The 25000-nt window shown below is 44.3% G+C and overlaps 2 protein-coding genes across 2 annotated transcripts in view; both read right to left on the bottom strand.

The window, feature by feature from the left end:
- Positions 1–5731: 5731 nt before the first annotated feature.
- On the bottom strand, positions 5732–13299 carry klf5a (Kruppel-like factor 5a). The gene is made up of 4 exons (XM_035535055.1): positions 12969–13299; positions 10360–11251; positions 9551–9610; positions 5732–7671 (listed from the first exon to the last, which is right to left on the bottom strand). Exons 1-4 carry the CDS (start codon positions 13137–13139, stop codon positions 7493–7495), a joined length of 1302 nt encoding a protein of 433 aa, XP_035390948.1. The 5' UTR covers positions 13140–13299; the 3' UTR covers positions 5732–7492.
- Positions 13300–14400: 1101 nt separating this feature from the next.
- The window catches only part of pibf1 (progesterone immunomodulatory binding factor 1), a 31055-nt gene continuing 20455 nt past the window's right edge, over positions 14401–25000 (bottom strand). Inside the window, exons 11-18 of the mRNA XM_035535138.1 lie at positions 24891–25000; positions 24062–24212; positions 22746–22836; positions 22532–22634; positions 20101–20231; positions 18025–18109; positions 15306–15479; positions 14401–14659 (exon numbers count right to left, since the gene is read on the bottom strand). The exon at positions 24891–25000 is cut by the window's right edge and continues 56 nt beyond it. Coding sequence (XP_035391031.1) covers positions 14606–14659; positions 15306–15479; positions 18025–18109; positions 20101–20231; positions 22532–22634; positions 22746–22836; positions 24062–24212; positions 24891–25000 — 899 coding nt within the window. The 3' untranslated portion in view covers positions 14401–14605. The remainder of the gene's footprint in view (positions 14660–15305; positions 15480–18024; positions 18110–20100; positions 20232–22531; positions 22635–22745; positions 22837–24061; positions 24213–24890) is intronic.

The following is a 25000-nucleotide window of genomic DNA, read 5'->3' on the forward strand; positions in this document are numbered from 1 at the left end:
CATCACCCACACACACTCAGCATAGGAACTCTTCACCCCCATCACCCACACACACTCAGTATAGGAACTCTTCACCCCCATCACCCACACACACTCAGTATAGGAACTCTTCACCCCCATCACCCACACACACTCAGTATAGGACCTCTTCACCCCCACCACCCACACACACTCAGCATAGGAACTCTTCACCCCCACCACCCACACACACTCAGCATAGGAACTCTTCACCCCCATCACCCACACACACTCAGCATAGGAACTCTTCACCCCCATCACCCACACACACTCAGCATAGGAACTCTTCACCCCCATCACCCACACACACTCAGTATAGGAACTCTTCACCCCCACCACCCACACACACTCAGTATAGGAACTCTTGGGCCCCACCACCCACACACACTCAGTATAGGAACTCTTCACCCCCACCACCCACACACACTCAGTATAGGAACTCTTCACCCCCACCACCCACACACACTCAGTATAGGAACTCTTCACCCCCACCACCCACACACACTCAGTATAGGAACTCTTGGGCCCCACCACCCACACACACTCAGTATAGGAACTCTTCACCCCCATCACCCACACACACTCAGTATAGGAACTCTTGGGCCCCACCACCCACACACACTCAGTATAGGAACTCTTGGGCCCCATCACCCACACACACTCAGTATAGGAACTCTTGGGCCCCACCACCCACACACACTCAATATAGGAACTCTTGGGCCCCACCAACAACACACAGTTGAGTACAAGAGCATTTGGAAGGCTTTCTTGGTCTTTGTCACCATCTCTTGTCACCATGTATGTGTTACTCGAAATGGACAAACCTTGAGTCCAAAGCGGAGAGCTTTCCTGGCACGGTGTCCTGTGAGGAGTCTTAAGGGAGAAAAAAACAGCCAGCACAGTATCTAAATCACAGCCATAAATCCTGACGCTTAGCTGGGAGTGCCAGGCAGTGAGTGAGTGGGCTGTTTGTGGAGGGCGGAGGGTCCCAGGACTACGAGCTTCTGCACAGGCTGAACACTGGACAAAGAGCATAAAGCTGCACAAGTGTGACCTTTGGGTGTGTGTCATGTGTGTAATTTGCAGCCCTGCCATGCCGACACGCTCCTTCTGATGATAAGCACCCTCACAAGCTTCTTTCAGGAGAGCATCTTAGCTTTAGTGTGGCCCACACGTTTGCATAACAGCGAACACTCAAGAGGGTCCTTGGTTCGAGGCTTGTCTTTACAGAAATGCTGACTGATAACATGGTAACTCATTAGTTTGTCCTTCGAGCAAAGTACCATTGAAATCAATACATGACTATCATTAAATAGTTATTAATGGGTTATTAAAGGGGCCAGAGTGACATGGCACCCACCAACCTTGACAAAGTGAACAACAAACTATCACAGGTTTTCAATGGTATTATCTATACTAAATGATGGGGGAGGGGCTTCCACTGTGTAGGTTGTAACATACACAGGGCGCTCTGGTATTGTTTGTGAAAAGGTATTGAAACTGAAGAAACACTGAGCACGTTGGCTATTCAGCTTTGCAAGAGTGGTTCTGACGGTAGCCTCTCTAAGACATGACAGGTGGGTTGGTGATAAGTGCTTTGGGAAGCTGTTCTTGTACCAGAAGGCTGAGGGTTCCATCCTACTGATGTGCCTCTAAGCGCATGGGGTAATTACCCCAACCTGCTTGAATGGTGGTACCATGCAGCCCCTGTTCCCTCCGCTATCCAAATCAGGGTGGCCTAGAGGAAGACAAACAAGTTCCTGCTGGCCCTGCCTTGAATAGAGAGGCTTAAAAATGTGAGCGGACACATGAGCTATTCGTGACTTCCCAGCTGCCTGTGGATCTGTAATTTAAAAGGAGGCATCACCAAAATTTCACAGACACAAACATTTGTAACATGCCAGTATGTGATTGGTTGGAACTGAGATGACTACTGGGCCCTGGTAGGGGTTCAAAACAATCGTCTCTCATCTTACAATGGGAGTGAATTGGGCCAAGACTTCTGTTTGAGCTGACACACAACACTTCCACAATGTTAATAAAGCGTAGCTCTGGGAATATTTTTATTCTGACTATTTAATTAGAATACAGATAAAGTAAGTGATATATATTTATTATTATTATTATTATTATTATTATTATTATTATACCTCTTCTTATTATTATTATTTAAATTATTATTATTACATTACTAAAAAGAGGTGAATGTGTCCTTTAAAACCACCTAATCCACAGAAACCTTCTCAATGTCATAGTCATGGAATAAGATCGCAGTGGTAACTCATTGTAACCGGGCTGCCATTTTGTTTTCCTAGCGCACTGGTGCGAAGGTGTGAAAAGGCTGAATCATGAACTCCGGCTCAGCGAGCCAATGAATCACCCTGCATTTAACACATACACGTGTAGCCGACTGGCAGGCCAGCTAAGCTTCTAGGGGAGATTTTGGTTCACATTCAACTCTGGCAAACAAGAGTCATCATCGCTCAATAACATTTATGAGTAAATCTGGCTGCTGTTACAGTCATTTTTCCAAATCCTAACTTTAATCATCCTAGCAACAACCACAAAGCTGACCTCGGACCAGTATGAATGGTGATCAATAACGCATGGCTTCTCCCCCGGGGACCGCCCCCCTTCAGACACCGAGCCAACTGGTGTTTAAGAGAGGAAAGTACCCGTTTTAAATGTTGGCCCATTACGGCATTAGGTCGGTGATTAGAACCGTAAGCGCTAGCCACCACGTATATGCTCGCAGTTTGTTATGTTTCCTGATCGCGCAGAGGACAGGTCCTCCTCCACAAACGGCCTGTGTTGTGCTACCGTGTGGGTGGTCCGTAAAGCTACACTGGAAAAATCCCACCGAAAGCAGCATGTAGTGCGGGCCCAGGGCCAGGAGCCCAGATGTGACAGTAATTGTTATTAATCTGCTCCATAAGCCAGTAGCTCCATCGCTAACTGACTCAGAAGAAGCAAATTCTTTGGTGTCTTAACAACCTTCCAGAAATGAAGAATGAATAAAGAAATTTACCAGTTCAACCCAGTTACTTCATTGCAAACTAATTTGAACCTGAGATCAGACTGGGATGTTGTGCAATGCAGGAGCAACTTGGCTAAAGTAACAAAAGAAGACAGAAACAACACACCAGGAGCTACAGTTGCTACAGAAGTGATTGTTGAGTCAGTCAAAAAAACAAGTGTTCCTGCTTTGGTTTTGTATGATTTTAGCGCATGGAGAGTTTGGTGAAGAAGGAAGTGTTGTCATTCTGCTTTAAAGCTCAAGGGTGACGCTGTGCATCAGTTAACTCTTATTCTTCAAAAGCGTCCTAACTTATGTTGATCGGTTGGCTGCATGACTGCATGTTTTGATGGTTCAGTCATGTCAAGAAGTGGTTGGACATTTAAAATATCCAGTGCATTTTGTAAAATAATATTAGGTACATTACTGTGTGTGGCATTTTTAGTCCATTTTGAAGAACAGTGCAGACATAAGTGAGAAAGTATGACAGCAAAATAATTGATCAGAAATGAACCAGGCCTACACACCTCAGTGTAAAGTTAAGGTGTGCCAAACGAGTTCACATCACTCTTCACTAGTCCCTTTCAAAACCTTTCTACAACACAAATTCTTCAGACAAATAAACTCCTTCCTGTCATGCACCACTTTGGGGTCGGGCCTTTTGTTGTGCTGCCGTGAAACGGTGCTCTTCTGAATTGATCCAGCCGAGCTAGGTTATGAGAAAGTGCACCAGGTCTCATTCTGAAGCCAGGGGAGTGGGGAGAAGAGGTAGGGGCCTTCCACACCAGAGCAATAATGTTCTCCCAGGGGGGTCTAAAACCTTCATGTACGCAAAGGGGGAAGAAGAAAAGAGGAGGGGAAAAATGAGAGGGAGGAAAGAGAGGAGAAGACCTGTAGGAGGAATGCCCAAGAGGAGCCCTGAAGAACCACTGGAACCTAACCTCTGAAGTTAGCTTCCGATGGAGCTTCCATTGTTTGCCTGCCTCTGACATCTGAAGTCTATTAGGGACAGGGGCCAAGGTTAGTCCCGGGAATCAAACCAAGAACATATGTAGCAGAGAGGAAGAAATTTCCCGTCTCTTTCTGACCGATGAAAGCATTTATTTTCCTTCATGGTGTTTCCTGATCTCATATCAAAAGAAGTATTGTTTCTCCGCTCACTGGGGTCCCCAGCGTTTTGGCAGCTTGTAATTCAGTTGCACCCAGAGAGAGCACCGATGCTTCATAAAGCAAATAGTGCAATCAGCAAACAATGTCTGTCCACATGAGATGGAAAGAGGAAGCCTCTTGGAACCTAGAGAACTGGAACACAATGGAAAATTATCATCCTCTGTTATCATCCTCTCTCGAATCAAATGAAATAATGACACTATAGCCATTCCAGTTCCAGTTTGGAATTGATGAGGTCGGTGGAAGAAGGAAGCTTTTTAAATATAGAACTACTGCTTAGATTTGCCCACCATGACAGCTGTGACAATGTTGATAGTGGTTTAGAAAGTGCGGTGTTGGAGACAAGCTTAGGCATGAGTTAAGACCAGGACTTGTAATTATTCAGACACAAAATCAAGACCAAAAGGGAGTGAGACCAAGGTGAGAGGGAGATCAGAACAGGTGGCAAGGCATGAGTCAAGAAAAATGCAGTGGTTGAATTCTATAACTCCCACAGTTGTTTTGTTTATTACTCAAATATTCTATGGTCGCTGCTGGTTTTGGGAAGATATTTCATGTCCCCAGTATTCAAGGATGAGTACAAATGTACTCATGCGTGAGATCCTGTGAAATACTATAACAATTGGGGTGAAAGAGGATTCAAATGCAAAGGCTGCAAGGCTTGTCTGCATGAACAAATAAAATCTATTTAGATCAGACCTGATGAAATCAGACACTTTATGAGTACAAGGAAGTGCTGTTAAAGTGCCATCTACACATCAAATATTTAACCAATATTGTATTATTGGTTTTCATATGCTGCACACACTGCAGCACAGGTAGCTAGTATTTTGTTTAGTTTCAAAAAGCCTTCAGAGACAATGTACTCGGTATCAGTTAAATTTGACAGCTTCCTGTGACAACACATTAAGCTTAAATTCTGACAACTCTTTTACTGGTAGCCACAAAACAGGCCTCTGAATGACTACACCCACCAAAACACGGCAGTATAAACATTCACCACACTCTCTGTCCATAAACTACATGAGCAGGTCCACTTGATAGGACTGCTTAATGCATGAATACAACTTGAACAACACTACCTGTGAGGGGTACACTGTAAAGCGACAGACATGCTGTTATTAATGGGAATGCCAAAGCTCAGGTTGTACCAGCTTATAAATATCACTATTTAGACCACCTTTCCTTTGCAAATCAATAATTAACTTTCACTGTGATAAGACATGTTTTGGCTAGACCTGAGACATAAAGGTATTTTGAGTTTTTTGTTTTCTGGAAGTGTTTATATTTGACTTGTGACAGCATCTTCTTCTATTGGCAACCTTTAGATTTGTGTTCTTTCTTTTGGACCTAAACAAAAGGCAATCATATAATTAATCGTTTTGATCAATCTGTGACACATGGGGGTGCTTGGGCCTAGTTTTAGTATGTGGGAGGGTTATGGGATGGCCTAGCAATGGAAGAAATTTGAATCAATTATAAGGAAAAAAAAAACAACCAAAAAAAAAAAACCCAAACACAACTGGAAAAAAGTCAAGTTGATTTTATTAGGTTACTTTCATTCAGTTGGCAAAAAAACAACTTTTGTCATGAAGACAACCAATTTAGAAATATCATTTAACAATCTACAAAATAAGTACAAAATAAAAATATTCAAAACAACAAAAAATATAAACACTGCAAAGATGCAGAGTAATATGTTGGTGCCCCTCCATTTCATTAAAAAAAGAATAAGAGCATCAAAATCAATCAAATAATATTCACAATAAATGATGAGTATTTACATTAAGGCAGTTCAGTTTCACAAAAGGTCCAATGTGTCAAATTTCACTTCATGAAGCTATGCAATAAATAAGTTAATTTTACATGAAGAACCAAATAATAGTTTAACCCACTTTTAAAGCTATTTTTAAAAAGTAGCCAAACTAATGTAATAAGTAACCAAATTGCTATAAAAGTAAACCAATACTTGCCAGTGAATCAATACCTGCCACAAGAGTATTCTGTTTTTTCCTAACTAAAGTCTTGTCTTTAGTATGTAGTATTGTTAAAAGAAGAAAACCCCAAAAGGCACTTGAAGATGAAATGTGTTTCAATGGTGTTACTTCACAAGAACAGTTCGTGCGGTCTCATACATTCAAGCTAATGTCAGTGACAACACCCAAATGGCCGGCATGCTTGTGAATATATAAAGAGGCCTGTACAAATTATACAGCTGTCTATCCCTTTAATATCCCCCTCAATCCTTTTATATGCAGTTGTTCAATAATTCAGGACATAATAGCAGTTCAGTAGCGGTACATTATCATCCGTCCTCAAAGGCTATAAATACATCTGCTTGCACAGTTGGAGAGTCTCAGACAAATGGAGTGATTGGTTTTATACTCGAGAAACCAGTTTGAACAGTACTTGATCCAGTGATGTTTTTAAACCAGTTCCAGTCTAATTCAAGTGCAAAATAAAGTGATGTGTTTTTGTTGGTTGTCTTTATAGATATCAAAGACTTCAATTCCAGTTCCAGACTTTAATAATATTAATAGCTTTGCACATGCCCTCTACTTCCCATGGAATTGTGTTAGAAGAGCAAAACCTTTTCCATTCCTTTTTTGTTGTTTATTTTTAAGCTAAGAGCAAAATAAAAAGCCAGACCGACTCTATGTAGAATGAAGCTGTGTAGATGGCGTAAATACTGGTAATAAAAGAAATTAAGAAAATTGAGAAGACTTTGAGAACATTGCAATTTAAATGAGTTAAATGGTGCAAAGGTAGTATATAATGGTAATAAATGGTTGGGTTTTTTATATCGGTAAATTGATAACAGCAATTTGCTCTGTAATTGGGCAACATCGTTCAGTGGTTTCTAAAAGGGATTTTCAATAGTCACGGCCTAAGACCGTCTTGTCGAATGGCAAAAATACTACTAGAAAGAAGTTTTTTTTAAAAGTCAGGCATTAGTATCAATGAATTAATGTCTGTTGGCGGCTTTGCTGCCCTTTGAGTGTGAGTGCATGTCAGAGGAACATAGGTCACCACAGTATTTAGGAAGGGTTGACATAATACAAATGTGTGTTGTTCTAGTGTCTCTTCAAGTGCATGATTAGCAGTGTATGTGGCTGTAAAGAATGCATTTATCCCGCTCATGTAAGTACATATTATGATTGTCAGTGTGTATACACAGTATTTGTCTTATATAAATGCTTGTACGTACGTACGTACGTACGTGTGTGTGTGTGTGTGTGTGTGTGTGTCTGTGTGTGTGTGTGTGTGTGTGTGTGTGTGTTAAAGTGTCTAGTTCTGGTGCCTCTTCATGTGAAGAGCGAGGTGATCGGACCGTGAGAAGCTACGGCTGCAGACGGCGCACTGAAAGGGTTTAGCGCCCGTGTGCTTCCTGAAATGGCGCGTTAGCTCATCCGAGCGAGCGAATCGCCAGTCGCACCCCTCCCACGTACACCTGTACGGCTTCTCACCTATAAAAAACAAAAACAAACAAAGCCAAACTTTATTATAACGGTTAGAGACAAAATGACTGTTAATGAAGAGCACCCGAGGCAGATGTGGAATTGGGCGTGTAATACCATGCGCCAGAACCCGGAACGTGTTAAATGAAGTCATATCGGATCGCCTTTTATTTATTTATTTTTTTACCGTCGCACCAGGAACAGCCGGTACTGTTGAAAATACCCATTACACCTACAGGTTAAGATTAAGGATGTCCTTAGACATCATTTTAAAAAACGGCACACGGCGCGTTAATGCCGGCTGTCAAGATAAAAAAAAAAAAAAGTAGTCGCCGTTGGGGAAACGTCTGAAAGCGTCCTTTCAGATGTTTTAACAATCTCTTCTGCAAAACTAGACAAAAGCGTCTTCTTTCTGTAACTGAGAGCCGTTTTGTAATTCCCCACGGCGCGCCGTTCGGATGCAGGTAAAACGTGTGGTTTGGATAACAGGTTTGTCTCGCTCATGATACAAACACCACCAAAAGACATCAGCACAAGAAAAGAAAAGAAAAGAAAAGAACTAACTTTACGGCTAATCTCCATTCAACACCAGGGCGATCTGATCTGGAAGTTCACGGACATTGTAACATTTCAACATAACCAAGATTTGCGAACACTCCTGGTCGGTAAGACACCATCACCTTTCTGATAACCTGCGGCTAAATAAAAGGGGGAGGGGGGTAGAGTTAGATTCATTTCTGTGTTTTAAAATCTAAATGTGGAAACGCTTTTCTATGGCAGAGAAACTGAAAACCATTTAGTCCCAGATGGAGAATCTTGCATTGACTTGCTGTGGCCGGCCCATCTGAGCACGTGTCAGGCCTGGGGGCAAGCCCGTACTCTCTCTCCTGAGACAGGTAGGATTGTAGTGTATCTGAGGTGATTATAGTGCCATTGTCAAGACACTTTTAAGCAATAGAGAAGAACCAGAGAGAGAGAGAAAGAAAACTAGTTCTTCTTGTCACACCAGTTTAAATAGCCTGGATAATAGAGTCCATTGGGGTGGATATGTGGACTATTAAACGGTTAGGAAACACAGGGAGGCAGCGGGGATGTTTTCATTGCTGTTAGAACTGAATGACTGTGTTGGTGCCATCACAACATAAATAACTAAACACGGTTTTAGACAAAACGGGTTGTAAAGTAGCAAAAGCAGTGTGAATGATCTCTTCCCCTTTAGCATGCAGTCATTCATAATAAGAAGGAAGAGTTACATGGTGGCATGCATTTGAGCGTATCGCCTGGAGTCCAACTCTTACGCTCTGCCAAGTGTACACGCTGTGGACTGAGACACTACGACACTACATTCAGCTAACCCCCAGCAGTTCTCCCGCTGCGTGAGGAGTGGGCGGCCTTATCTTATCACAGCAGTACTTGGAGCCCGAAACAAGATAGCAATTAAGTTTATGACTTATTTTGTAACTTTAAAGCGTCCATTTCTGGGAAAAAAAAGAAAAGAAAACACGACTGGTCTCAAGATGCAGTCGTGGTTTTTATGTTGCCCCCTGCACGTTCAAGGTCACGCTTTTGCTCTGACATGTCAGTATTTTACAACAGCGTTTGCGACACCTCGATGCCTGTACATGAACTGTTGGCGTCCCGCTAAGCTTGTGTGGCAATTGGTTCAGTTGTACTACGCTGCAAATAAAGTGCTGGAGTATGAGAAACCCACTATGTATCCCGTGGAGTCTGTGGCATGGGGAGCTTTCGGGCAGTGTGTGGGAATGACTGCATGGGCGCGCCAAGCACTCTCTCCTGCCCAGCAACACGACCCGAAAGACCCAAAATAAAGAGGCGGCGCAGATGTCACCCGCCCAATAATGCCGGCTTTTACAGGAGGACGTCTTACCGGTGTGTGTCCTCAGATGAGCTTTCAAATGTGATGATTTGGTGTAAACCTTCTTGCAACCTGAAACATAAGATACAAAAAAAAATTTCATTTATGGGGTGGTACTAACAACTGTTTGAGATTGGACAGCACTAGAAGGGTTGTGCGAGATTACCAACACCACCTGCAACAACAACAGCACCAACAACAACAGTATAAACTCAAAAGTGGATTCATGAACTAAGTGAAAACACGTTCTTTGGTTTCGGTAATGTTTCCATTCCATTTGAGAAGCTAAAACCAATCACATCTTGTTAGCTGCAAATCCCTCTCTGCTCTGTAAAGCAGTGATGGGCTCTAAATTGCGGAGCGTGGCATTTCAGGCGAACTGCTTAGCGTAAATGCACTATTAATGGCATCGTGAGCCTTGCCTGTTTTACAATTTGCTCGGTCAATTCGATGCAACAGGATTCAATAACAATGGGGGCTGACGTCAACTCCCTCACGTTAATTCGGAAGCCTGGTAAAAGGCTTGGGCTGTGTCTGAATTATTCAACAGTGGAATTGGTCTTAGCAAGGAAGCGGAGGAAAAAAGGCACTTTAGTGCTCGGCTAAAGGCACGAGACGGGGATGGGACTCGCTATGATTTATTACGTTGGCTTGAATGTGAAACGGGTCCTAAACAAAGCATTTAGCAACGAGGGAAGGAAATGTTTGGACGGAACAGTGATTTCCACTCGTGTCAACTGCTGACTTGTGGACTCGCTGCTCAAGCGGTGGGTACGCTCAGCGCAAAATGGCATTTGTTATAGTCAGAGCATTCTCCCTACCTGGGAAGTCGCAGTGGTGTATCCGTCTCTTTTCAAGGTCGGGGTTCGTCCTGCGGTTGTAGCGCACGGGCATGCCGCTGACCCCCGCGTTCACGGGGGCGCGTGTGGGCGGTGGCGCCGGATGGCTGGGCGTGCGCACCGCCATTTTGGACGCGATGGTGGCGGCGTAGGAGGGCGGCGGCGTGAGGTTGTGTCGCAGCTCCTTTTGCCGGTCCGGGCTGCCGGGCTCGGAGGTGGGTGGGGAGGGCGGGAGGTAGGGCACTTTGACCTGCGTCTGGCCGTGGGCAAACTGACCCGGGCCGAGGGGGTACCCAGCAGTGGGCATGCCACAGTACGGCTTGGCAGCAGTCTGAGGGGCTGCTAAGTGCAGGTCGTGGAAGGGGGGCACCTGTGAGGTCAAGGCATGGGCGTGAGAGTCTGAAATGCCCTGAATCGGAACATCCAGCTCCGAGCTGAGAAGCTGGAACAGATGCCCATCTTGGGGCAGTTCGAAAGAGGGCACCTCTTGCTTGACAAACAACCCCCCTGCGGCGTCATCCGCGTCCACGCCGGTCACCGGTCCCGAGGACGAGCTGAAGATGCTGGTGAACTCCGGCAGGGCGGGGGCAGCCGATATGGCTGTGCTGATTGAACAGTCCTGTGGGGATGAGAAGGCCTGGTTCAGTGGCTTGCCCTTGCCCTGGCTGGGCATAGATGCCCGTGCTGGGCGGCACAGGCTCGTGCGCAGGCAGGCGATGTCAGGCAGGTAGACGTTCATGTTGATGCTGTAAGGGGACCCCTGGTCATCCATGAAGAACTGGTCCATTGCTGACGGGCTCTCCCTTCGGTTCTTCTTGGCCAGTAGCGAAGCCTGGGGCTGAGGTGTCAGGTATTTGTCCATCTCAAGCCTGGCCTGAGGAAGACAGCGGAGAGTTTTAAGATCCTTTTAAAATACCTCAAACGTGATAGGTTAAGCATGGAATGACGATTTTGTAACAGGTGTGCACAGCTCACTTCGCTCAAAGCCAAGGCCTTTCCCAGTACTTTAGATTATCTTAGCACAAACATGTGGAGTAGATTAAAAAACACTTAGAAAGATTTACCAGAATGCACTGGAAGCTACTTACGCACCTATTGTAGGTCATCAGAAGCAGGCTAGGTAACGCAAGGGAATTCTTAGCTCATCTAGGACAGGTTATGTACAGGCTACATAGTCTCCAACGACCAACAACACAACACATCGCATGACAAATGAAAGAATGAGACTGTCTCGATTTGGATTTCATCATGGAAGAAACATCTGACACCAAGGCATTTATAAATTCCTACTGAGGAACTGGTTTAGGGATATGGTTTCGAAATAATAGACTGTTAATATACACTTTGCTAAGATCTATTGCAGATTTTTGACCCACATAAACAGGACTGCAGGCTATGTAGCAGGTGACATTAAATATCTCAGCATACAGCCAAAGATTAAGAATTTTAAAATCTTCATTTTAATGTGTAAGAAGAAGAAGAAGAAGAAAAATAAGAGTAAAAAGGACATAACCAGCTCTGATCTCTAATGTTTATCACCTTTATAATCTTGTGCTAAAATGATCTTGGATTTCAGAAATGACCAGCAAAGACTGGGAAAACCTTAGTACGTGATGTTTCGTGGACTGCTATCATAACTACACTCAAAACTATTTTCAGTGGAACGGATTAAGCTGGTGGGCTGCTGTTAGGTTATGCGGGGTAGTCAGGAGCAAAACATTTATCAAGTAGTCTCCAGTAGGTCTCTGCTACATTCCCCCGTAGACTGTAAACCAGGGCTCGTTCCACATCCCCCAGTCTTTTGCTGACAATCGGAAACCGTGAGCGTTACTCCCAAGCTTTTCTAAACAAACACCAGCCAATTAGCCATTAAAATGCAATAGACAGGGGAAAAAATTTTTAAATCTCTCAATCAAACCCCATTCACAATGCCGACCGCTCAGTATGGTCTATTGGTAACAGGGCGGAGGAGCGCTGCAGGGGCTCGCGAGCCCAGCACGGGTGAGCGGGGAGGGGGACACTCGGAATGTCCGCGCGCTTGAAGTGCTCTTCACGCGGCTGCTACGCATTGCTATTTCTGGATTTAGATCTTCCAGCTGTTCGCCGGACATATATCTCTTTCACAAGTTTTCTGATTGAGGGACGGCGTTGCTGGGAAGTTTCAGTTCAGAGCGCGAGTGGCGTGCGTAGGCGAGGGGGGTGTCAGTTGTTGACGGTACGGTAGCCAAGAGACCAACTGCAAGCGCTGCTCGTTTGACACGAGCCTTCGCGTTATCCGCCCCAAACCCGCGTCTCCCCGCCGTGAAAGACACGGGGGGAAAACCCAAATACACCCCGATTTACTCCTGCACCGCTACTCCGATTTGTATACATTACTGCACGGTATTTTCCCAGCCAGACAAAACGGACAAGGTAAAGACATATAGTAAGCATGTCCGTCTCGGAGCAGACATGCCGCATAATTTGTCTTATCAAAAGGGCCCAGCTTTCATATGCTCCATGTAACGTAACGCAAATAAATTCACCAAAAGACCAGCCCTTAGAAACAACTAAATGCGCTGTCAAATAAAAGAACAGGCGGTGCAAATTACCTGTGCATAGTCGTTCGCCAACAGCCGTTCCGATTCGGTGTTCTTGCCATCAAAGGAAAAGAGAGACGCTTCCTCCTGAAAACCGTCGGACAGCGTCGGCTTGAGGAGCGTGAAAAACTCGTCTTGTCCCGTCGCGAGCGAGGCGCTCATCGTTAAAAGCGTTGCTGCCATGAAACCCCAGTTCCGACCGCGATGTCGTCCGCCAGAGCTTTGCTTGACCAACCCAGACGGCGTGCAATGGTGAGAGCGTGTGGTAATATGTGCGCTTTCCCGACGCGGACGGCCCGTTTTGCCTCCTGCTCGGGGGACCTCGGGGAGATGTGGTGTGGTGAATGGGCGGGGCGGGGCGGTCGGAGCTTGAGAAAGTGAAGCGGCTGCACCTTAAAGCTTTCGCTGCTGGCCTAGCGCAACGGAGAATGCAGTGAAAATACCAATCTGACATTTCACACTAGACAAGCACCGTCACGATGAGCGGTGTGTGTAATATATAAATACACTCACACACACAATTTTTATATATATATATATATATATATATATATATATATATATATATATATATATATATATATATATATATATATAAATAAATAAAAGAATTATAATTGTGTGTTTCTATCTAATTATATATATAAATAATTAGATAGAAGAACTCGTTTAAAAGGCATATGGAGAAATTCAGTATTTGTTAGCGAATACTAACATAAGGGCGTAATATTTTTTAAATTAAAATAACCGAGCTGCATTTATCTATAATTCCAAAGCAACTTGAGTAAACCGTGCAATATGAGTTAGTAAAATTTTATGCAAACTGGCATAAAATTATATTTAGCAACATTATCTGTAACGACGAACAACAGCGGATGAAAACAATCCCTGCAATTTAATATAACTGGCTACATCAACTAAACCCCTAATCATACCGAACCTCAACAAGATGTTTAGCGGATACCTAAATGAAATCGCTTTAGCAAGGAGTCGCATACTACTACTACCGTTCAGTGGAATATCCGAGCTCGACGTGCTTCACATTAAGATGGGACAGATATGAGCCTGATGGTATGCAAGGCAAGGTCCGTCAATCTATTTTTAACATTACTCTTGTAGCGCCTCAAAAAGGAGGGACAGGACTCCGATTACAATTACTGAAAGATACCAAATCATCTTTTAATCAACCTACATTCTTTTTAAAGCCACTGTAAAATGGCTCTGAAACCGTCTACTTTTATTACAAGATTTGAATCGAATTTTAGTATTCAGGGAATAACCAAAAAGGTCACTTTAGGACAAAATACAAATAGCAATAGCTGCTACAAGACAGTTCTGATGATTACCAACATATCCAACATATCACACTTTCCAAATAAGGGACAAACAAATTAATTGTACTTTAAGCAAAAAAAAAAAAAAAAAAAAAAAAAAAAAAAAAAAAAAAAAAAAAAAAAAGAAAATAAGGCAATATTAATATAAAATTTACACACATATGAACTGCTTAAAACGCGTAAGAAATGTACAAATACATCGAACGACTGATCACGGAGCCAGTCCCGCCCTCCATAAATAAAAGTCGCACATGCGTATCTACACGCTGGTTCGGGGGCCGCTCTTTGCCCACTGGATAAACAGGTCTCCATGCGTCACTTACGCTTCACCTTGAGCTTTCTGTACCACTCCGGGACGTCTTTATTAGTCTGTTAAGAGAGAGGAAGAAGTGGTTTGGGCTGTTCCTTTGAACTTTGCTATGCATAAACGTTTCATAAAAAGATATAAAACGATAGTTTAGGACCTGCCATAGGCAAACGTCAGGCCTGTTACGGTTTTACTAGAAGCATATGAGGTCTATCATGAAATATGGTCCATGTATTATACAAGCACCTCATATATTATATGCATGTGCATATAAGCTTTTAGGACAATAGATCTACAAATTATTCAATATTCTCTGTATGAAGATAATATCTAAAAGGCATTCCGTTGTGCACACACACACACACACACACACACACACATACACACACATACACATACACATACACACGTTTCAACAAAGGGCAGTTTTATGAAAGCAACAATATCCTGACACTTCAGTTCTATTTAAAAGTCATTAGGTTTCGAAATCTGTTGCACTGAGCTACGTGACTTTACTGGCTCGGTTAAGCCATTTCAGTTGTATATTAGTCTAGGAATGAGACACTACGACATACTAGCCCATATCACGTACTCAATGTAAAATGTACATGGCACTGGTAAAGTACTTCATGTAGATGTTGACCGACTGAGCTACTGGAATGGATGTTTCGTGTCCGGTGTCAGTCCTTGGAGCTCAGCTGTACTCACAAACACAGTGGGTTTGGGTCGGAGCTTGGCCAACTCGTCATCGTGGGCACCTGCCCCGAGCTCTGGAGTCCTGCGCGCGACTGTGCTAAAGGCCTCTGGTGCTGGTATGGTTGAAGGCTCCCCGTGCTGCTGTGAGCACAAGCCCACCAGCACCTGCTTCATCACAGACAGCTCCTAAGAGGAGGACAGCCTCGATCAGAACACCCTTCGCTCATCACACACAAGCACCGACGAACTTCTCAACGGCCGGGGCCAAAACCTCAGATGGGATTACGTGCGATTAGTGGGCTAAACCTAACCTACAGGTTTAAATGCTGCTAAATTGATGTGATTGAGAATTAATTATTCTCTGGTAAACAAACATACCGACCTCAAACCTTTGGAAAACGCATAGCTAGAGTTTTTCTAAGCAAGTGCAATTTTGTCTCTAAAGCATTGAAACATGGACAGTAGCACATTAATGAGAGTGACTATCTGAACATCCATACAGGTCTCCCTCCCTGCCTTCTATAAAACTGTATAGAAATGTTTACAGTATGAAAAGTGTAATGGGCAGAGTATATTTTATGATGCAGATTAATAATCTCTGTTTTCACCGCTGCCATGACCGAGTTTCAGCAGCACAGTAGTGAACTAGTGGCAAGCTGAGTGGTGCTGTTGCTATGTGCATCAGGTTAACTGCTCTGGCATGTATCAGTTAAACTTCAGTGTGTAGGAGGTTGCACCTCGTGTCATGTTCTGCATGTGTAACAAAATAAAATTTCACTGTTGCACTATCAAAGTGGAAATTCAGTAGAGGAACTGGACTTTTAGAGAAGTGGTAAAACATCTCTTACTCTGAAGTCTAATACAAACTAAAACAAGATAAAAAATTTGGAGCAATATATGCTTACATGTTAAGGTTTTGCCTAATTTGGTTGTACAGCTACATAATGAGCAGCCACCCAAAACAGCACTTTGTCAAACTATGATGTCAGACAACTGACCATTTCGTACCACAGACACAGACACACGCCCTTACACCTCACCCCGAACCCCAATTCCTTCTTTTGGAAGATCCAGCACCCTTCAGCAGGGAATATAGATGTGTTACGTGCGCACGTAAGCGTGTGCAACAGGGAGTCATTTCAGATTTCTATTTATCCCCCTGCAACCATGTGCGCTGGCATGTTAAAATGCTGCATGTCTGAGCAGCTGTCTGCGAGGACTGCGCGCTTTCTGCCAACATGCCGCAGGAAGCAGAGCCCTGGGCCAGGCCAGTGGCAGTGGCAGCCATAGGTTCAAAATAGCTGCACATTTCACAAATGCGTTATCCTCTCCCCTTAAGGCTGGGCGGACAGGCCACAGCAAGGGAGAGCAGAGTCCGTGGACGCCCGCCGAGCCCCAGATCACAACCTCGCCTACCTGCTCCAGAGAAGAAAGCACCTCAGTACGAACACACGACAAATCCGCCTAGTTTATCCCTCCTTACAGCCGGAGGGGAGAGGACTTCTATAGCACGAAACCGTTGGCTTATTTAAATTCATTATATTGTTGGTAAGTGCTTTGCGTTGTGTTTTTTTTTATGCTATTATCGTGTCATCTCTGCACTCAGAAGTGTGGAAAGTATGGGCCTGTCAAAAGGCAGTTTTGAAAATACGGGCCTCGTCACGGACAGAAACAATTAGCTCCGCGCAGGAGCAGCCGCGAGTAAGAGAGCCAGACTTCTTCACTCAACACGAGTCTCCTCCCTCCACACAATGCATCAGTGTTGCCTTTTCTTCTATGGTCTGTCTGAAAGCGCCAACCTCTGAAGCAACCTTGGCTGCCGAGAAAGGCGCCCGCGTTCGTACCAACACACGGCAGTTTTGCAGTGCTCAGGAAGCGATCGCCCTGAGCCTGCATGACAGGAATTTCCAGTCACGTACAGTACAGGAAAACACAAGCACCTCCAGGTGGAATTCTACTGAGGTCCCCAACGCGAAAACGATGGCGATGTCTCAGCCATGCTTGTGAAGGCATGTGTAGTTGGCCGAGGTGTGAACGCACACACGTTGGCCAACAGGCTCTGTGGAAGGGTACATCACTGCTCCAGGTCATAGAGCTTGATAGTTACACAGCATGTTAGTACCTGGAAAGGGAAAGCATTCAAGCCTTGAGTCACCTAGCGTGACAGTCGCCTTGCACGTCAGACCAGGGTCGTTGCACATTAAAGATGGAAGGGCACACCCACAGCTGACAGAGGGAGGGACATAGTGTGTGTGTGTGTGTGTGTGTGTGTGTGTGTGTACACGTGTGTTTAAGTGTTTGTGTTCCACAGAAATGATCCAGTCACTTCCAACAACACTCATCTCTTAGTTTTGGTTTCTTTGCCCTGTACTGTTCATCCCTTACATGGAAATGTTATGAACCATGTGTGGGGTACTGGGTTCTTGGGAAGGACCCAGGTGATAACTAAATGATATCTATGTACTTGAAGGCTTGATGACTCTTCTGTGTCATTCGCCCTGAAGAACAATCTAAACACAGCCAACATGGGTGTGGGTGGAGCGGCACTCAGAGCGATCAGAAGGCCTGCGGGCTAACGAGACAACCCCACACCTGCGACCCGAGCTGAAGCTTCACCTTGCGACCCTGATCCAAATCGAGCTCTCGAGCAGAGTCCAACCAGCCACCGTGCATCATAAGTGACGTGCGGGTGCCTGCTCCCTTCAGTGGAGTGTGTGTAGTCAGCTGTTACCTCTCTGTGGCCCAGGAGACGCTCCAGGTCTGCGGCCATGTTGTTGTTCGTCTGCTGCAGGGCTGTCTTCTCTTTCCTCAAGCCACTGAAGAAGGAAATCCAACAAAGAGCATTAAACATTTAGGACTTCTCCCCAAGCAAATAACCTCTTGGTATACCAACAAAAAGATTAACCTAGGTTAAGAGATTAACAGAGTTTAACAGGCTGCAATTTACCATCACACTTCCTTACCCTTTTTTAAAAATGTTCTCTCTTTTTCCTTCTTTTCTTTCAGGAAGTACCTCCCTCTGATCCCATGTTGAACAGTTGCACATCTGGCTTTCACCAAGATAATCTTTACAAAACTGCACCCACACATAGGATTTTTCTCAAGTTTTCCACAGAATTGAATTTGCCTTCCACTTCGCAGATGGCCTGTGACGCATGTATGTGAACAGTGCGGAAAATGGGATGGGGATGAAATGGAGACCTGAAACGTATGTGGTCCCATCTTCCATTTGAGGAAATGACTATGGGTTTAATTAGAACCTTCTTTATTATAATCTGCTTAAATTAGGTAAGTAAATGAGTAGATGGATAAATAAGTGATTTAAATTAGAGCAGGTAGAGCAAGGTGCTAGAAACACCAAGGTCATCGGTTCAATTCCCACAAAGCCTGTACAATGCTAAAAATGTAAATGATTTGAAGCAAATTGTTTAAAACAAACTTATTGTCGTTAAGTTAGTTGCTTTCAACATACATTAAGATGTACGCTGTTTTCAGTTGTGATTTTCAGTGGCAAACCCTGATGCTTTATGACTGGGCCCAAGAAGAAGCCCACTTATGTAGAGCCCTATAGTCTGGATCAGTAGACGAAGAAGTTAAAGAAGAGATGACTCAAATTCTGGAGCAATTATAAAGGAAAGTCTAGAAACTGTAAAAAAAAAAAAAAAAAAGTATTTTACAAGCCAAGTTTTTATTATTAAGAAAAATTATTACAAACGTCTGTTTTCTATTTGGGAACCATTTCTCGGGACTGAAAACGCAAAAACCGAATTAGACTCAGCTGCCTGATAGGTGCACATATGCAATCATTGGACGGTCAGCACTTCCAGTGCTCCGCCCACAGAACAAGCAGCCAATGAATAAATACAGAGACACCCAACTTGGTGCAAAGTACTCCTGGTGATTGGCAAGTCCAGGTGAGAGCAGAAGACAACTTTGCAGGCATATCTGAGAGCAGTGCTGAGGTTTCCACTATAAATGGAGTGGGATTGGGGGCAAAGGAAGCTCTACCCAAGTTCCTCCCAAACGCTGACAGTCAAATGTGAACAATCTCTGAGGTCATAGTAGGTCAAAAACAGCTCCTCTTGGACAGACTAGACTTTTTTCCTAAGCAATCAGTATCTTGCCCTCCAGCAAGGCCCGGTAAGCCAGGGCAGCACCTGAAAACACCCGTCTCCGTTGGTTCTCCTCCAGAGAGGATGGGGAGGGGCTACCGAATGTCGGTAAAGAGGCGGTGCAATTGAGAAAGGAAAAGGAAATACGGAACAAAGCACAGACACAGTGGGACCATCATGTCAAACACATTTATCCAGCTAGCCACCGAACTGCCATCACATTAGGTGCACCTGTCTAAGCAGCCTGCATGAATTCACCTGCGCTCTGAGTCTATAAAAGCCGGCATGTGTTGTGTACCGTGCACAGAACTGTATGCCATTGCTGGCAAATGGATGTCTGCGCGCTCCTGCTGCCTGATGCCCCTCTCCTCATCCTCCAGAGATACCAGAGATGCAGAGATACCAGAAAGACCGGTCAGCGGGATTTATGCCGCAGTCACATGACATAGCACTTGTTGGGGAGGACAATTTGGGATGTATCTACTAAACTGGGAGTTCGGCGTAGATCCAACCCTGTGGAGCAGGGTCAATGGTTCATACAAAAAAGATAAGTACTGTATGTTTAAATAACTTTTAAGTAGTAACATTTGCATTAGGATGCATGAGTAAAAGTGAATCCCTTCCTGCCAAAAGGAAGCTCTGGTTTTTATTTTGGTAGTGCAACAACTGAACTAGACCATAATATGCACAATTACCTTACTTCCTGTTCCAGCTGTAAGAGGCGCTCTTTCATTGACTGGGTCTGCGCATCACGCCGGCGAACCGTCTCTATGAGGTAGCTGTATGGCTGCTGGGCCTGCTGAAGCAGCTGATTGGCTGACTGTAGCTGAAATGGAGAACACACTCACTACTTATTGGTCCAGAGTTGCTATTACATGATTCCATTAGTGTTTTAATACACAGCATCTAATCAGGGCATGCATTCTTAAGAGGCAAAAAAAGAGGAAGTTTAGCAGTTTTTGTTCATTGTTAGTGTGGAAGTTAGCTGTGGCAGCTGCAATAAGGTCAAACGTGTGATAGGAGTCTGCCAAAAAAATGTAACAAATCATTACATTAATATAGTAAAATGGAACTTTTGTCTAGAATCTGTTTTAAGCTAATCATGGATGTGCATTCCTCATGTGTTCAGCGGCTGATGCCTCTCGCTCCCCTCCCATCCCATGCCATGCCCCCAGCTGCCAGCACTGGTCACCGTTAGCCCAGGGATTTAGTCAGCAAGCACATCCGCTTGGTCGCAACCGCTCAAGGTGACGCGTGAGGAGGTGGCTCACGTACGAACCGTACGAACAGGCCGGCGCTGGGGAACCTGGCCAAACGCAACACATCAGCGCAGCCGGGGCTCAGCGAGGCCCTTTGTGAGAACGTCCAAACATGACAGTTACGCCATGATCCCCTCTCTTTATGCGCCCTGTTTGTTTAAGGTGCCACTGAAACTAAGCCCTAGTACGGCTTGCGTGTTATGAATGAGGACAAGAGCTGAAGGCTGAGGTGCCAGCCAAGTTCTTTCACTGCAGGCTTTGAAAGAAGCAATTACCTATTCTGCCCTGTAGCAATTCAGCAGAAATGGGCGATCACACAATCAAACATCTCTCAAGAATGTCCACATACCTGAATGACTGCATTGCGTAACAGGACAATGAATTACTTTTGGTGACAATCGATAATTAAATTTTACAAGCGCTTAAAAAAAATATACGCATGGTCTGAACCATATTAGCTCTCAGATCCAGTTTTAACACCAGGAACAGCATGAACCCAAAAGCACAGCACACTGCCGTAGGACAGAGAGGAACAAGTGTCGACTTGTGTCAGTTCTCGGTCCAAGAGACTTAAGGCAGATCCTCTACAGGCACAGAGTCATGAGGAGAAGCAAAAGTCAGAGACTCCCCATCAAAGAGATCAAAAAACAACAACAACAACAACAAAAACCTACTCCTCAGACATCAGCACCAGCACTGGTGCATATGGATGTAAAAATTACTGGAGATGAAAAATTTAAATAAACTATGATCAATGTCTACACTCCATTGTATGTGATGCAAGTTTAATAAGTGACTGTTCATTAGCCTTCGATTATTTACTAATTAGCACAAGAAAAAAAATCTAAAAAAACCCCCAAAAAAACCCCACATGTAAAACCGATAGTGGAAATGGTAGGGGGGGAAAATAAATAAATAACTAAAATAAAAACAGCTATTGGAAATGAAATCATTTAAGCAGGGCAATAGTACTCAAGGCATGCATGATCCTGAAATGGAAAACAAACTAATATCTCACAAAAAAGCCCCCTCCACGCCCAACAACTCTAATTCACTGAGGCGGCAGTAAAGCAGGCTGTGAGGGGTGGGGAGTTCTAACATCTGGCTGACTCATTCGTAAGGTTCAGGACCCTCTGTGAACTCTGGGGAGTTTCTGCACGAGCTTAGCGAGAGCAGATAGGGACTATGCACTCAGGGACTATGCAAATAGAGCCGATTCTCAGGAATGAAATCGAAAACCAAACGTCAGTTAGGAGGAACATGGGTTGCAGACCACAAAATGATCCGTTTCTTGATACAGATTAAACCGTTGCTTTGGTACGTAATGCCGTAATTTAAAGTTTCAAATTAAATCTGTAAGAACCAAGCAGCAACCTGATCATCCTGACTGCTTCAACAAGATGTCAGTGATTCATTCATTCATTTCAGAAGGCCATGTATGGGTTTAAGCACGACGGGTGTCCGTATTACATTTAAAAGATAAGGCATTTAAAATAACAAATGCACTAGTCATGAAAGACCAAAGACTGGATATAAGACTAATTATGAAAGAATGTTTTTATTCTCACACTAATTCAAAGTACGACACCCAGAATGAACTGGGCCAATTCTAACGAGAGAGTGTGCGAGAGATAGAGACAGACAGACACACGCGCGATACTGTCCTGCTTTCCCATTCATGTTCATGCCCAAGACTCTACATAAACTGGCTCTTTGGTGGGAGGACAGGAGAGAGAGAGAGAGAGAGAGAGAGAGAGAGAGAGAGAGAGAGAGAGAGAGAGAGAGAGAGAGAGAGAGAGAGAGAGAGAGAGAGAGAGAGAGAGAGAGAGAGAGAGAGAGAGAGAGAGAGAGAGAGGAAATGCAGCACCTCCTCAGAGAGCTGCTCCGTGTGGGAGGTGCTTCTCTCCAAGTCTCTCCTCAGCTGAGTGTTCTGCTTCTCCAGCTGCAAAACCCTTTGTGCCAGGTGAACACTACACACGCGCGCACACACATACACACATACACACACACACACAGTCAGACAGGCAAACGTGGCATCCAATCATCCGTGCTGATGGAGGAGCAGAGTGCAGTGTGCCCACCTCTGCTTCAGCCTCCGCTTGGCAGTTGTGGGGACGTTCGCTCCGTAACCATATGAGAACAGCACCCTCTCTGCTTCTTCCGCATTCTCCACTGAAGAGGAAAAAAAACAACAACAAAAAAAACAAAACAAAAGACTGAAGTGTCTCCCAGACCACCCACAAACAAGCCCAAAGGAGGAAGAGTAACCGGGCTCAAACCATTATCTAGGCCAAAAGAGAAGTATTCCAAATATTATTTGATTTATTTTTAATATTTTAAGGCCCAGTGTGATTTAATACAGACACAACAATACTGGCCTCTGGAATAATTGGCACTGAAAGTGAAGGACAACTATTTTGAAAGTCTTTAACTTATCATATCACGCTGTTTAAGATGTTAGCGACCACTTCTGCTGAAAGAGGAACATGCAATGAAAATGCGGCTTTAAACTGTGGACCAGAGTTTGCCAGCAGGCTGGATCATTCAGATTCCTGAACCCAGGCCTTACTTGGAGAGCTGACAACTGACATTCAATAATGTGCTAGATATATGTAAGACATCCAATAATATGCTCGTAACACTTCTTAGATTAACAGTCACTGTAGGAGCTCAGACATGCATCAGGATTGGGCCTCAGGGCCTCACTGGCAAAGAACAAGTTCTCTTTTTCTATACCACACACACACAATCATCCATTCCTCCTCATGCATTACTGCAGAAGCTGTCTACTGTATTCTGTAAGCAAGAGTTTTCTTGACCATCTTTGGACCATCAGAATTAAGGATTTGTCATTTCCAGTAGCAAGGCATTTTAATAGTAATGGACATTAATGATATCTATCTGTGTATTGCTAGTTGTTTCTATGGCAGCAGTGAAGTGGGGAAACTCAAAGAAAGAAAAAAAAACAACAAAAAAACACAACTGATCTCCACTCTTAACTTTAGAATCCCTTAGAATGAATGTTATGCTTTAAACATCAAATTTTTTTCATATAAACTGGTTCCTCTTCCTACAAATTCAAAAGCACTTTGCTTGCACAGCTGATGAAGGACCTTGCGCGCACACACAGACACACACACACAGACACACACAGACACACACACACACACACACACACACACACACACACACACACACACACACGTCTGAGGGATTTGACATCATGCTGTGAATTTGTCATAACTACATTAGAAGAAAATCTACCTAATTATTTGAACAATATTATCTCTCTCCCAAGCTCCTGTTTTGGGGCCAGTTTTCCCTCTTTGTTCATAAACACTGTTCCCTAAAGTGTGTTGGAGGACAGCTGATCTAAGATCAGCCTGAGGTGCCTCACTCTCTGCCGCCTGCATGGTAACGTCATCCAGCTCCTTCTCTAGCTTCTCGTAGGCCTGCAGGCGGACTTGCTGCTCAGCACTCTGGGACTGCAGCTCCGCGACACGCTTCTCTGACGACGTCTGCAGTGTGTAAAACTCCTTTGTGAGAACCTAATGGGAAAAATGCATCAAAAGGAGAGAGAGGCGTTATTGCAACATCCTGTATGAATGGGCTTTTATGACACTGTCGAATGTGTTTACACACTGTTTTATAAGGGCAGGAGCAGTTTCAGACTTTATTCAGGAAGACAGAAAATGCTCCTGGTTAAAGTAAACTTCCAGAACAAATTAAACAAAAGTCATGTCAGTTTCAAAGTCAACAGGAATACCGCTGGATACAAACCCTGTTTCTGAAGATCTGCCTTCTGGCAGAGTTCAGTTCTTGCCTGTATCTAACACGTAATTCAGTCGGACGGGCTTTTGAGAAAGGACTGACCCATAGGATTGTGCAAGTTGTGAGTTTGCGTGAAACTGCGCCAGAATTCAGATCTCCAGAATTGGGATCAGTATTCTACAATATTCCAGGCTACATAGTACATAGTATTCAGTCCCTACCATTCCCCTCTGCACTGTACAGTTCCATGTTTTCTGTGCTGGGAGTGGACTGCATAAGCTAGTCAGTGATATGACTCAGTTGTGTTAAACTAGGAAACACAAAAAAAAAAATATGTGCAATGGCGCGAGGGCCGTGTCAGAGGTCGGAGTCATATGAGCAGTCATGCAGACAGTGCAACACAGTCGCCAGATTACAGAGCAGGCAAGCCAAACTGCTGTCTGAGGGGCACCTGCCTCCAGTTTCTTCTGGTGCTTCTCACACTCCATCTGGCAGAGATCGAGGTTCCTGGCAGACTCCTCCTGGACCATCTGAGCACGCTCCGCTTCGAAAGCCTTCAGCTTCA

Source organism: Electrophorus electricus, chromosome 16 (genome assembly GCF_013358815.1).
Source record: "Electrophorus electricus isolate fEleEle1 chromosome 16, fEleEle1.pri, whole genome shotgun sequence".
Lineage (NCBI taxonomy): Eukaryota > Metazoa > Chordata > Actinopteri > Gymnotiformes > Gymnotidae > Electrophorus > Electrophorus electricus.

What these genes read in the sequence shown, in the direction of transcription:
- klf5a (XM_035535055.1), bottom strand. Translation starts at nt 13,139, where the DNA reads ATGGCAGCAACGCTTTTAACGATGAGCGCCTCGCTCGCGACGGGACAA. An exon ending in TGGCGAACGACTATGCACAG is followed by an intron (nt 11,252 to 12,968) that starts GTAATTTGCACC and finishes TGTCTTCCTCAG; the next exon opens with GCCAGGCTTGAGATGGACAA. An exon ending in ACACCACTGCGACTTCCCAG is followed by an intron (nt 9,611 to 10,359) that starts GTAGGGAGAATG and finishes CTTATGTTTCAG; the next exon opens with GTTGCAAGAAGGTTTACACC.